General features: G+C 36.8%; 1 protein-coding gene and 1 pseudogene across 4 annotated transcripts; one reads left to right on the top strand and one right to left on the bottom strand.

Annotated features, from left to right (window-relative positions):
• Positions 1 to 159: 159 nt before the first annotated feature.
• LOC120142841 lies at positions 160 to 2,294 on the top strand (annotated as a pseudogene).
• A 4,043-nt stretch (positions 2,295 to 6,337) lies between these two features.
• Positions 6,338 to 10,036, bottom strand: LOC120142814 (cyclin-dependent kinase F-4-like). Of its 4 annotated transcripts, none has more exons than XM_039157309.1 (16): positions 9,650 to 10,036; positions 9,485 to 9,563; positions 9,313 to 9,381; positions 9,141 to 9,230; positions 8,916 to 9,054; positions 8,715 to 8,817; positions 8,573 to 8,625; positions 8,418 to 8,484; positions 8,140 to 8,248; positions 7,982 to 8,047; positions 7,768 to 7,836; positions 7,600 to 7,663; positions 7,401 to 7,523; positions 7,207 to 7,238; positions 7,014 to 7,083; positions 6,338 to 6,774 (listed from the first exon to the last, which is right to left on the bottom strand). In XM_039157309.1, exons 1-16 carry the CDS (start codon positions 9,655 to 9,657, stop codon positions 6,545 to 6,547), a joined length of 1,371 nt encoding a protein of 456 aa, XP_039013240.1. In that variant the 5' UTR covers positions 9,658 to 10,036; the 3' UTR covers positions 6,338 to 6,544. The 4 variants fall into 4 exon arrangements, with proteins under 4 accessions (XP_039013240.1, XP_039013254.1, XP_039013249.1 ...); XM_039157323.1 differs by having other exon boundaries at positions 6,338 to 6,660; positions 9,650 to 10,032; XM_039157318.1 differs by having other exon boundaries at positions 6,338 to 6,771; positions 7,014 to 7,074; positions 9,650 to 10,031.
• Positions 10,037 to 14,955: the final 4,919 nt, after the last annotated feature.

Genomic DNA, 14,955 nt, shown 5'->3' on the forward strand with positions numbered 1-14,955 from the left:
CCCTCATCTTTAACCGGCCACTCCTTTCATGCCACTTGGCACATCAAATATCCTAAACTACTACTCTAGTAGTAACCCCATGCTTTGTAGCATATGAATTTCGAAATGACTCTTTTATCCATTGCCAATTGAATCAAGTCCATTAATGTACCTTGATGTCACCTACAAAAACTAGGGACAGTCGCAGGAACAAAGAAACACCTCAGCCCTCCATCACCATAGCTATACCTTTTTTCTTCAACCCTTCCCTCTCGGTTTTTTGTGTTCCAAAATCTTCCGGGGAAGGACAAGAATCCAAAATCGTTTTTATGTGGTCTTTGAGGGCCATCTAAAACAATTTACCGGGGCACCCATTTTATCAATCTCTGTCTAGAGTTCTCTTTCATAGCAGAAAGAAGTTGAGAGAAGTAGCTAAGCAATGGCAGTTTGCACAGTGTACACCACCCGATCTCTCAATTCAACATGTTCAATCTCAACACCATCAAAAACTCAACAAAATTCTCACCAAAAGCAGCTAGTTTTGTACAGCAGCGGCAAGAGAAGCAGCAAGAGAGGTAGCAGTAGCAGCAGCAGGCCATGGGTGATAAGCTGCTCAGGCTCAGCTGGTGACTCACAAACGGTTGTGATTGGTCTGGCAGCAGACTCGGGGTGTGGGAAGAGTACCTTCATGAGGAGGCTGACAAGTGTGTTTGGTGGTGCAGCAGAGCCACCAAAGGGAGGCAACCCTGACTCTAACACACTCATCAGCGACATGACGACCGTGATATGCTTAGATGATTATCATTCACTTGACAGAACTGGAAGGAAAGAGAAGGGAGTGACAGCACTCGACCCCAGAGCCAACGACTTTTGACCTCATGTATGATCAAGTGAAGGCTCTCAAGAGTGGAGTTGCCGTCGACAAGCCTATCTATAATCACGTTACAGGTCTCTTAGATCCTCCAGAGCTAATTAAGCCTCCAAAGATCCTTGTCATCGAAGGCCTGCACCCCATGTAAGCCCAAAACTACAAATAAAACCCTTCATTTATTCTAGTAAACATTTCGGTTACAATTCTACTTTTTTTTTCTTTCCATCAATATTCACAGGTATATTGGAGTAACTTTTTCCCTTTTTTAAACTGCAATTGTTGATGCAATTAAGGGGTGCTTTGATATAGGTTTGATGAGCGTGTGAGTGATCTGTTGGACTTCAGTATCTATTTGGACATCAGCAATGAGGTCAAATTTGCATGGAAAATTCAGGTGACATACTATTGCAATGTCAAATATGTTGTTCTAAGCTTGGATTTTGCTCATCAGCGTCATCTTACTTTGTTGAAAAACATTGCAGAGGGACATGGCTGAGAGAGGACACAGCCTTGAAAGCATTAAAGCCAGTATCGAAGCCAGGAAACCCGATTTCGATGCCTATATCGGTAATTCCCACCACATCCATATCCAATTCTATTTACAAGGGACCGCGCACATCCCATTTGCATAAATAAATCCAGCAATGGTAGCTACAAGTTTAATAATCATGTGTTTGGTGGTTGGACTGCAGATCCTCAAAAGCAATATGCCGATGCAGTGATTGAAGTGCTGCCGACTCAGCTGATTCCAGATGACAACGAGGGGAAGGTTTTGAGAGTTAGGTTGATAATGAAAGAGGGGGTAAAGAATTTCAGTCCAGTTTACTTGTTTGATGAAGGCTCAACCATTTCATGGATACCCTGCGGAAGGAAGCTCACCTGCTCTTACCCTGGCATCAAATTCTCTTATGGACCCGATTCTTACTTCGGCAACGAGGTATTCTTCCTTCTCCGTCAACACCAAAAATGAACTGTCAGGTTGTGTTTGATGCCACTACATATGTTTTTGTCTCTTCAGGTATCTGTTCTGGAGATGGACGGGCAATTCGACAGATTAGATGAACTGATATACGTAGAAAGCCATTTGAGCAACCTGTCTACAAAGTTCTATGGAGAGGTCACACAGCAAATGCTGAAGCATGCTGATTTCCCTGGAAGTAACAACGGAACCGGCCTCTTCCAAACCATTGTTGGGTTGAAGATAAGAGACCTCTACGAGCAAATTACCTCTACCAAAACCGCAGCTCCACTAGAAGCAACAAAAGCCTGAGTGTCCTTTTGGCTTTGGCTTCACTCTTTTCAGCTTTCCCCAATTTCCACTTCCTATTTAACGTTTCATTTTGAGTGTTAGGCTTTTGCTCTCCAAAGAACGAATATGCTCCTACGTATTTATTTTCTTCTGTTGTAATTTAGAAAAATGAATCCGAAATCAACTTCACGTTAAGAAGTTCACACAAGCCTGACATTCCCATGTTGTTTGTAGCCTTTAATGATGCTTATGATTTCCTTTCTATTTTTATGGAATAAGAGAAATGGGTATGGAGGCATAACCATAATGTGAGGTTCTCCTTGAATCTGTTGCGACACTTTTTAATAAGATAATGATTTTGCCACCTATGTATTTATTGATTCACCACCACCCATGACAGATGAAGCAAACAAGTAGTGCAGAGAGGGAGATAATATACAATCGAAGTAATATATATGCGAAACTACAGCAGTTTATCCTATATTTGACTGTAACATGCGTAGCTCAGTGGTCCTTCAAGTCACGAGGCTCTCAAGGATGATGAGCTTCAGCTGCAAGCCTCAGAGCTAGTTTCCAATATGCTGCATTGCTTATTTGTCTCCCGGCCAGGCAAGCAACCGGCCTGGCCTGTTGGGCTCATGGGAAGATGAATTTCTCTTCTTTACTTAATTTTGCAATTTTACATTGGGTAAACCACACATTTAATACCTAAACTATCAATTTTGGTATGTTTTACTATCAATTTTTTCAAAACTATACCTAACGTTTAGTTTTCATTTCAATTTTATACCCCACCGTTAAAAACTTAACACGTTTGGTTCCTAAACTATCAGTTTTGGTCCGTTTAGTACCTAAACTTTCAATTTTTCAAAACTTATCGTTAAATTTTGAATGGGATACTAAAATGAAACAAAAACTAAACTTTAGGTATGGTTTTGAAAAAATTAAAAGTTTAGATACTAAAACGAACCAAAACTGATAATTTAGATATTAAAAGCATAATTTACCCTTTTATTTAAAAAAAAATCTCCGGAGATATTACAAAGGAATACACCTAAATAATAACACATTCACTCAAAGGAGAAATTACAAAGGAATACACCTAAGTAATACCTTAACTCAAAGGAGACACCTCCTAAATAAAAATTCTCAAAATATAACCTAAACCACATAATCTTGGATAAAAACTATCATCCTTCATGCCACTCAATAGCCCTCCAAAGAGCCAACATAAAGGAATTACCATTATTAGAATCCATACTTGAGCCTTTATCCGGATCCCCTTTCACCATGAGTCCCATATGCCTTGCATCCTAATAGGTCACACATGCCACCTATCAGAGTTGTAAATGAGACGAGACAAATTACATGCTATTTGAATTTGACTCTAACAAAGTTTGAACGACACTCGAATATAATAGAATCTACTTAAGTTTGAACTTGACTCAAGTCTTTGTTAGGCTCAAAATGATTACCCGAAAACCACTAAGAGAAGAGTGAATTGACCTTTAAATTTTTTTGGTGTGGAAGCAATGAAGATAGAAAAATTGACACAACGATTTATAGTGGTTCGACTTCTCAATCAAGTCTACGTCATTAAGGATTTTCTAACAAATTCACTAATTTGTTATTTCTTTTTCTAGGCTCAACTTGAACCACTCCTCTTTTCAACAAAGATTAACTTATGTAAACAAGAAGACCTCTCTAGGTAGGTGTTTACAAGGATTAATCTCATAAGAATGGATACAAAATATATTCAATTAAGCTCTATATACTTATGTACAAGAGAAAAATGAAGGAAATAAGAATGAATACTTTTTTCTCTTGATCTCTAAGCTTGGATAGGTGTAGTAGCCTTCTTCCAGTGTCTTTGGGTTATTTTTATACGATAGAGTGAACTTGTGGCCGTTTCTAACCGTTGGGGATGTTTTAGAGCCATTGGAAGCCTTTAATCCCCTCAATTTTAGCTTTTCTGCATTGTGGTTTCGAAACGCTCTTGAAAAAATGTTACCGTTGGAACATGGGTTTAGAAACCAATCAAGGAGTTTTGAAACCAGGGGTTTAACAACCAGTCAGGGGGTTTCAAAACCAGAAGGAAATTTTGACCAATTGAACATTTTGTCTCAAAGGTTTCGAAATATTATTCCAAAAATTTAATATTTTGACATATTTTGAGTCCTAAACATACTTTAAGGTGTAGATCAAGTCAAATATACTTTGAAAATATTTCTCAAGTTTTGTGGGCATTGAATTATTTTTTAAATCATTTGAACAAATTCAATTAAGTCCAAAAATATTTTGCCCTTATTTGTTATATCAAAATATAGGTGCAACCTTGGAAAGGCAAGCAACTGAGTGGATTGTAGGTGGTCACAAAATCAACTCAAACCTCCAACGAAAATTGCAAATCTTTTTACAACACTCAAACGTGATGAGTGCGACATACGTCTCTTGCGAACAAAATCAATTATGTGTTTCAAAATATTCCATGTCATTGGAAGGCATACAACAAAACGCATACGTCATTAATCTACGTGACAAAACATACGACTGCGGAGTATTCTAAACATTCAAATATCCGTGTCCGCATGTCATTTTCACTTGTTCTTCTATAAGGATTGACTACGTGCAATTCGTTGATTGCGTATACTTACTGGAAACCATATTCAATGTGTATCTGTACGAGTTTCCTCCGATTGGAAATGAAAGGGATCCGGATGCGGTTGACGATTACGTCCATATTTTGCATTACAACACCAATAAAGGGGCCATCCACGCTCAACGAGGATTTACTGCGACGAAGATTAGGTCGACCATGGAGAAAGAACCAGACAACCGAAGCTTTGTAGTATTTATAGGAATCCTGGGCACTCGAAGAACAAATGTCCTAATCGATCATGCCCAAATCCAGATTAGTTTGTTAGCATCTTCTTCATTTGAAAAAAACAAGCTTTAGAACCATTTTTAACGCGAATTTTACCCCGAATACAATGTCTCGTATGCGTCGATATTATTCTCAATCGAAAAATAAGTTATATTACCACACCTGTACTCCTATAAATTATTCAATTAGTTAGATTAACTACCAGAAAAAAACCTTTGAATATGTTTACCAAACCATTTTAGCATTTCCTTATGCACAAAACAAGCTTTGGAACCATTTTCAACCTAATTTTTAACCCGCTTGTGATATCTCATATGTCTTTATATTAGCCTCAACTGAAAGATAAATCCCAATACTACGCGAAGAGTCTTATAAATTAAAAAAATTTCTAGATTAAATAGTCAATCTTCCCCCAACATGCCTATAAGCACTTGTGGTTTGCTGGGAAAACATGCCTCGCTTCTTGGAAGACGCGGGGTACATTGAATACTTTTCGCGATAAATTTTCCGGGACGGTTCAATACTAGTGTACCTCACATTCTGGGAAACGCGAGGTATTAAATAACCATATTAAATTAGGTGATCTGAAAAGTGCATGGTATCTCGCGTCCTATGAAATGCAAGACACATTCACGCATTGGGTAGGTCGCGAGTTAGTCCTAAGTGTGTACAAAAGGGTTATTTTTTAACAAATATGCTAACGGGTTATTGTTAAAAAAATAATTTATGGGGATTTTTAATTTAATAACGCCCGATTGAATTATAATAATTTTGTAATTATTATACTTAAAAATTATATATCGATATTGATTCGAAAATGAAAATAAGTCTGTTGTTGTAGGGTCCATTAATTGAACAAGATAAAGGACTGGAAATTACTTTTGGACTGCATTTGGGAGAGGGTTAATGTGCAAAATTTCACCGAAGAGATTGATTTAAATGGTAAACAACTTAATATCCCTTTAATAGATTTTGAGTTCAAAATTTTGTATTAACAAATTTTTTTTAATAAGAAGCCCCTCCACTAAAATTAAGTGTACAACACATATTGATCCAAATTAGTTAGAACAAAACTCGAGAGAACTGAAAGGGCAAAAAAAAAAAAAATCAAAATTCCAAGTCACCTCAGCAAGAAATGGGGGAATGTAATTTTGTGTTCAAAAATAGAATCCCTAGGCCAGTGGCCACAATGGTTTATTCTTTTCGGTCTTCGATCAACCACTCAATACAACGAAACAAATCCATCATATTATTGTAATAAACCAATTCAGCTAAACAAATACTCTAAAAGCCGGCTATACGCATAATGCAACCAATTCAAAATCACGTTAAAACTCCACTCGATGGTTTTTGAACTCCCACTTTATTATAATCATCAAGCAACCGTCAATGTGTAACAAACAAACAAACAAACAAACCATCCTCTAGTACATAACTGAAACACAAAACTCAGTTTTCAAAAAAGAAAATTGTTTGGACTCCTCGTTTTCTTATATATTATAATACCAATAAGTGCAGTAAGTAATTATCATAAAACCATGACTATGGGCCACCCATCTCCTCATCCCCCTACTTTTCTGGAAAAACTTCTGCCAGATTGTATCTGTCGGGTCGGTCTAAGAAACATGTCATTTTTAGATTCCACATTCCACTGAACCCCACCCTTCTTTGCTGCTGCTGGCCTTAATTGCCCAATATTCTGCCTCTGATTTCCAATTGTAACTTGTGCCAACTTCTCCGCTACGTCCAAAGCTCCTCCAGCATTTCTATGCTTGTTGATTGAGGCTGCTGTACCCAATATATTTTTCAAATTCCAATATCAAACAAAACTACACTCGTATTCTAATAACAAAGTTCAGTAAGCAGACAGGAAATTTAACCATTTCTAATTACAGCTACTGCCACTTTACATTTGATTTATATTATAAATTATGTACGCTTAATTTTGCATATTTTCCATACGAGTGATCATGATATGCTTGAATCTATACTAAAAACAAAAGTCAAACTTAAAAATACCAAAGACTCACTCGGACTCTTTCTTCCTGGTGGCCGATACCTTGGTTGCTTCTCAGTGTTCTTCAAGGATTTCTGATCATTCAGTCATTGATATTCAGATGATTTAGGTATAGAAAAGAAAAAGACTTTTTAGAAGCAATGTACAGAAAATACCACTCGAGAAGCAGAACCACTAAGATACATTACATGATAAGTAACAATTACCTGATTAACCATCTCCAGCTTGCGTTGCACACCTGCTAGAATTATGATAATTAGAAACCCACCATATAAGATCTTCAAGGAAGTAAACAGCACTTAAGAGTTAATGGACAAGGAAAAAAACTTGATCATGCACTCGATATCAAATATCATTAGTAAAATATTTATATTTTAGTAGATAATATACAATCCACCACCTGTTGTTGCACCCATAGAAGCACTTGACTTTAGACAAGAAAGATTGCCCGTGGGCCCTGCATTGCGTAGAACACCAGAATACATTTTAGCTGATTGCTGTTCCAATTTTTGTCTCACCCCAACTACAAGCATTCAAAACAGAGATTAGACATATAATAGCCAAATAAAGGACAAAAATTGCAGTGTATTAGATCAAACCAGATGGAGGAGTTCTAGAAACAGCTGCTTTAGGACGCAGAGAGGGTGGAACATAAAGGCAACTCTGCACATCATAAGAAAATTCAATGAGCAGAGCACTAGCTACAACATATATATTTCATTTGACTTCATAAAACAAAGAACATTAATTTTTTTAAAATACTATACCTTAAAGAAGGGATGTTGAAGCGCCTCAGCAGCAGTAGGCCTTCTGCAAGGATCCAATGTACAGAGAGACTAGAGACAAACAGCAAAGAAAATGTCAATTTGTCTTCAAACAATCCAAAATAATTTAATAGTGACATAACAGAAAGCCCTTCCTGCGGCAGAGTAAGGGTAGAAAGGAATAAAAGGTAACAGAGTTAGTAGAGATGCACTCAACTGTAATAAGGTTTATTGCATCATCACTTGCAGAAGGAATCAGTGCAGAAAGATGCACACCAGTGAACTTCGAAGTTCAATAACAGACGGGACAAAAAGTATTAGATTCCATATGCTGGAAAGAAAATCCATATGAAGAAAACTACTGAGAATAAATACCTCTGGGAACTGATAATTTATAGTTCTTGCAAGATTAAGCCCATCCGGCCATGAATCTTCAGTTGGAGTGCCTACCACACTACAAATTTTGTAAATTTCATCTGCTTCACTGCACACATAATAATACGGGTTGGCATCAATTCCGTGAATCACCAGGCAAGTACCCGCTCTCGTTACTAATTAGAAAAATACACATAATATCATCTAATGCCTACAAAATCCCATGATCTCAAGAAGTACAATCAACACAGAATAATGATAAAGGAAAAAGAACATACCTTGTGCCAGGAAAAAGAGGACGTAAGGTGAACAACTCAGCCATGATTGCACCCATAGCCCACATATCTATGATCAGGGAGAAAAACCGTAATTAAAAAGGTTTATCATCATTTTTATCTTAAGTGATTCACTATTAATTACACGGAAAACACACCAACTTTTGAAGTGTAAAGGAATGATTGAAGAAGTACTTCAGGGGCACGATACCTAAAAAGGAAGAAAGCCTAGCTTAGAGTTGGAATGAATATAGGGAAAAAAGGGTCAAACAAACACTAATTCTCAAATATCAAACCTACCAGCGTGTTGAGACATACTCTGTGTAAGGTGGATGTGAACTTATTTCTCGTGCAAGACCAAAATCAGCTATTTTGATTATATCTTTAGTAACCAACAAATTCTCTGGATATAAAAAGGCAGTTAGTGACAGGATATTCCTTTTTAGTAAATGTAACAAAAATATAAATTCTATAGAAAAAATAAATAAATAAACACAATACCAGGCTTTAGGTCGCGATGAAAATATCCCCGCTGGTGCATGTATGCAAGACCTTGAAACACTTGGAAACACCAATTTCTGATTTCAACTTCTGAAAAAAGCTTTTCCCTGCCTTTCATAAGTTGGTATAGGTTGCATTCCTGTAGCAATTTCATGCTAACAGTTAAATAACTTAACCCCAAATGATTAAAAACACGTTATGTTAGAACGCACATAGCTTACTAACCATATATTCAAACACAAAGTATAGAATGTCATTTTCTCTGATGACCTCCTTAAGCTTCACAATATTGGGATGATTCATTTTCTGCAGTGACTGTCAAGGGAAACAGGTAATCATGCATAAGGGGGCAAAACTAGGGGAAAAACCAGAGAGAGAAAAAAGCAAATCATATTACCTTTACTTCTCTCAGATTCACACACTCTTCCCATGAGTAATATTTCTTCTTCATTTTCTTAATTGCAACCTTCAACACAGAAAATAATTATGTCAAAAAGGATATACCAACATCAACATATGAAAAGAAACATGTTTGTAAATCAAAACAAATATATCCCAGGAATACTCACAACTTCACCAGAGTGTTTATTAATAGCTCTCCACACAGTTCCAAATGTTCCATCACCAATTTCCTTAATTAACTTGTACCTAATATCATTGAAACATTGATAAGAAAAAACTGATCATGCATAGAATGAACATTGTGAAGTACTATAACAGAGTAAGCAACTTACCTTTCCATTTTATAGCAGATTAAGAAGTAGTCGTTCCTTTATTTAAGAGACGTATAAGAACCAACGATGGACATGTGAAATCTATCTTCACTAGAAGATTGCTTTTATTAAATGAAAACTATAAGACATTAAAAGGAAAAATTGTCCGGCCGGTCAGCTAAATCCACCAGAAGCTTGATGGCGGAAGGCCCTCACAGCATTATTTGGTACGAAACCCACAGCTTCAAGAACAAAACAACACATCAAAGGAAGATACAGATGAGCTCCACAAAACATACTTATACGAACCAACCAGAATGATTGCTTCAGATAACATAAAGGATACCAAGCTCAATATACATCCACTCGGTTCAGAAGCTTAATCGCAATTAACTCACAAATACTAAGAACACGCAGTTGCAGTACCTGCAAGATCTCATCAGTAATCAGTAGCCATCAGGGCTTAGGAGCAACAATAGAAAATTAACCAAGTACTCTAAAGCTTAGTAATCACATATCTACTGTGAGAGTTCAGCCCTGTGATGATTGAGGAGGAAATAGAAAAATAAGATGAAGTTTACAAAAATGAATAAATAGTTAATAGGTATGGGAAAGATAATCATGTAAATATATATATTACCTGGAAGGTGTTTTAGTAAAATATTTGGCCAAAGTTTGTATCTACAAAGCACTGCCAAGAATAATATTTAGCACCTTACTGTCTAATTTTAGTCAAATAGAGGAGGAGAAAATTGCTTACTCGCAGAAGTGTGCTAAAGATCTAGCACCTATCTCTGAAATAACATGCATTACACTTCCAGTGTTGGATATTAAAAAGAGAGAATCGGCACTAAGTGCAATTGACGAAGGAAACCAAGAGAAAATCTCCATGGACAATAAACCGCCAATCAATTACTTCTTGGAATAAAAAAATCCGGAAAAGGTGGCAATTTGACCAGAACCACACTTGTTCCATGTCTTCAAAAGGAAACTATATCCTTTTAAATCCAGGTCCGGTGCAATCTAACATTAAAAAAAATCAATTGAAATTAGAGTCGAGATATCTAAGAGGAGCAGATAATCTAATAGGATACAAAAACTTATTAGGAATAGGAAAATAGTACAAGATCATGATATAATTGGTGACTAATCTAAAAGCGAATAGCAGTTCTATAAAATAAGACGCAGTGGTTCAATAGTATCACATGCAATTATGTACAAAAAGTGGAAAATTCAAGTAATATGCAGATCAAACATTCTCAACTTCAGCCGACATATCAGATCACGACAAAATCAATCCCTAGTTCTATATAACAATCCTTTCCCCGATTACAAACAACCATACACCGGAAACTCCGTGAAAGGAGCATCACGAAACGAAAAAAAATCAACAATCAATTGAGGAAAAAAGGTCGACAACAAGTCCAAAGTAATATTCCAGTACATCAAAGATGCAAACCCTAATAGACTAAATCAACAAAATGAAGATAAACGAGTTCCTAATTAAGAAGTGGCAGCAAAAGAAATAAAAAAAAATATCCAATATAAATCAGATCCAGGTGAATTTTTTTAAAGATAAGGATTGAGAGATATACCTGAAAACAAGAGGAATAAGCACCGCCGCCAAGGACGGGAAGAGAAGGAATCCAGAGGTTCTCTATTTCACCGTCTCCCTAAGAAGCAAAAAATAGTACAATTGTTTTTTTGTTTGGAAATTGAATCGAAATATCTATTCGTTTTTCTGATAACGAAATTAAGGGTCGGGGAAGCATGAGAAAAACGCTTATATTTCGGTAGTTAGGCTGCATCTTTCTCTACGCTACGCCCTAATCTATTATGCTACGCTACGATGATGGACGGTCGGATGTCTGCATCGTTTTCTATTCCTGTCTGTTCTTTGATTGGGATTGGGGATATACCGTGCTCAGGTGTCCAGCGTCTAATCCATTTTTCTTACATCCCATCTTTAAAATAAAATGGACTTCTAACCAAATTTTGATTAGTTTTTTTTAACCAAACTAATTTTTGATTAGTTGTTATTGCTTTTGTCATTTTTAATATATATATTTGTACTTGAATTTATAACTTTTATAAATATAGTATATATGTTTTAAGGCTTTTTATTATAATAATATTATATAAATTTCTCAATTAAATTGATATTCAGGTCGAATTAAAAATCAAAATAGAAATAATATTGTTGTATAGAATAATTTCACGAATGGCCAGTCACACTTTACCTTAAGCTGGAACGAATGTAGGATTTCATATTAGGGGACGAATTTATAAAATTTAAAGTATGAAAATATGAGGAAGTAACTATACCAGCAAATCATCAACCCATAATGCATGTTATTCATTGAACTATAACACTCTTCATATACAAGAGTTTACAACCAACTTCTATATCTGCTTATCACCTAACAACTAACAACCATTCCTAACAACTTCCTAACTATACACTAACCGTACACATAGCTTCATCATTTAATAACAGCTTCATCATTCAACATTCTTCCTACTTATTCTTTCTCCCACAAAAAAGAATGCACATTCACCCTGGCTTTAAACATTTCAAACCGAGAAGCAGGTAATGGCTTTGTGAATCCATCAGTAATCTGATGACTTCCTGGCACATAGTTCACCAACACCTGCTTCAACGCCACATTCTCACGAACAAAGTGAACATCAAGTTCAACATGTTTACTCTTTGCATGATAGACAGGATTAGCTGTCATGGCTACAACACTACTGTTATCACACCACAATATTGGGATTTTCTGCCTTGCAACGCCATTTAGGAGAGCATCCACCCATGTTGTTTCAGCAGTAACATCTACTACACTTCTATACTCAACTTCCTTGTCGATATGGAAACTGACTTTTGTTTCTTCGAGTTCCACATTACAAGATTATCACCTACAAACACACAATAGCTCGAGACAGATTTGTGATCATCAGTGCTTATAGCCCAATCAACATCAACAAAAGCTACTACATTGAATCCTGCTACTTCAGGTGCAACGACCAAGCCATGATTAATAGTTCCCACTAAATACCTCAAAATCCTCTTAACAACAACAATATGTTCTTGTCTTGGAGCATGCATGTACTGTGTTGCCTTGTTCACACTGAATGTTACGCCTGGGCGAGTGTGACAAGCATACAATAATGCAACTACAATTCTTCGATATTCATAAGCATCTTGAAGCAACTCCTCTGCATCTTGACTCAATTTAGCAGACACAAGCATTGGTGTAGATGCAGGATTTGTAGTGCTCATTTTTGTCTTCATTAATAATTCTAGTTCCTTTGACTAAGAATTAACGAGCTGCCACAACGCTTAACTTCTATGCCCAAAAAGTAATGTAGATCACCAAGATCCTTCAAGGCAAACTCTCTCCCAAGTAATTTCACTACTTCTTCAATCTGTTCATTTGAACCTCCAGTCAACACTATATCATCAACATACATGAGTATGTAGATACATTGACCATCTTCCCAGCGGACAAACAGAGAAGTATCTGTTGACGACTCTTTAAACCTGATCTTAACTAGGCAATTCTTTAATTTGTCATGCCAGTTTCGAGGGGCTTGGCGTAACCCATACAACGCCTTTTCTAATCTACACACCAAGGGACTACCATCTGCAGTTACTTGATTGAAACCAGGTGGCTGCTGCATGAACACCTCTTCATGCATATCACCATGCATAAACGCATTGTTCAAGTCCACCTGGCTTAAATGCCAGCCATTTGTAATAGCTAGTGAAAGAACTACATTCAACATTGCAAACTTGACAACTGGACTGAATGTTTCACCAAAATCATGTCCTAGCATTTGATAAAAAACTTTAGTTACTAATCTAGCTTTATACCTGCTAATAGAGCCATCAGGGTTCTTTTTCAAATTGAACAACCATTTACACCCACCATTGATCGTGTTTCAGTTAGTTTCACTAGGGTCCACCTACCATTCTTCCTTAGAGCTTCAACCTCAGCATGCACTGCTGCTCTCCAATGAGGTGACTAAATTGCTTCATGAACATTAAGGGGTTCCATGTCATTATAGCTGCCACATACACTTTAACCTTAAATATCCCACATTTACTCCTTGTCAGCATCGAATAATGGTTCAACAAACTGGAATCATTGCCCTCTCTTAAAGAGAAAACTTTGTCAAATGAACCAGTCACTGCCACAGTCTGCCTTTGGTTTGCTGACTCAACAGCTTCAGTTACACCAATTACACCACCTTCTTCATCAACACCTTGTTGAGCAGCAACTTCTAAGGAAGTTTCACCTATGTAAACCATATCTTGACTCATATGGCCAGAGTTCTCATCCATACTAGCTTCACCTGCACTAACCGTTTCTTGTGGAACAACTTCAGTCAAGCCAGCTAGATTCATGTCATCAGACGTTGTTCCTTGTCCTACACTAGCCAAGTTGCCTTGAAATTACCTTATGTCAGTAACAACTTCAAGTTCAGCAAACATTTGTTTTTTAACTCGAGGTGTATTACTCGATCCTTCAGCCCCTGCAAAAAGAAAGGTAAACTCATAAAAAATAACATGTCTGGAAATATATATTCTGCCACTAGTTGCTAAACACATGTAACCTTTGTGCTGAGGGATGTAACCAAGGAATGTACATGGTTGAGAACGAAATTCAAGTGAGGAAAGCCTTTACACCCAAAGACTTTCATAAAACCATAATCTGGCTTCTTCCCAATCAATTTCTCATAGGGTGACAGCCCATGCAAGACTCTAGTAAGAAGTCGATTGATAAGAAATACTGTAGTAACAGCTGCATAATACCAGTAACGCAAGGGCATGACAACTTGTGCTAACAAAACCAAGGCAAGCTCAATGATGTGTTGATGCTTCCTTTCGACCACACCATTCTGTTCAGATGTATGGGGGCAAGCAACACGATGTACAACCCCTTCTCTTAACAATACAACTGATAGACTGCGATACTCTCCATCCCAGTCACTTTGCACAGCCTTCACAGCTAGTCCAAACTGAGTTGCAACCATATACTGAAACACCTTAAACGTGTTTACTTCATGCGATCGATCTTTCAAAAAATAAACCCAACTGTGTCTTGAGTAAGAATCAACAAACGAAAAGAAGTAGTGATAGCCATTTGAAGCTACATGAGATGGTCCCTATATATCAGTGTACACAAGTTGAAAAGGTTCAGTATAAACAGTTTTGGAATGGCAAAAAGGCAACTTATGGATTTTGCTAATTCAACATGCTTCACAAATTTTATTTACATTTTTATTAACTTGTACATCAATAGCTTTGCATACACTAGTAA

The sequence above is a fragment of the Hibiscus syriacus genome, unplaced genomic scaffold, assembly GCF_006381635.1.
Source record: "Hibiscus syriacus cultivar Baekdansim isolate YM2019G1 unplaced genomic scaffold, ASM638163v2 tig00002237_pilon, whole genome shotgun sequence".
Taxonomy (NCBI): domain Eukaryota; kingdom Viridiplantae; phylum Streptophyta; class Magnoliopsida; order Malvales; family Malvaceae; genus Hibiscus; species Hibiscus syriacus.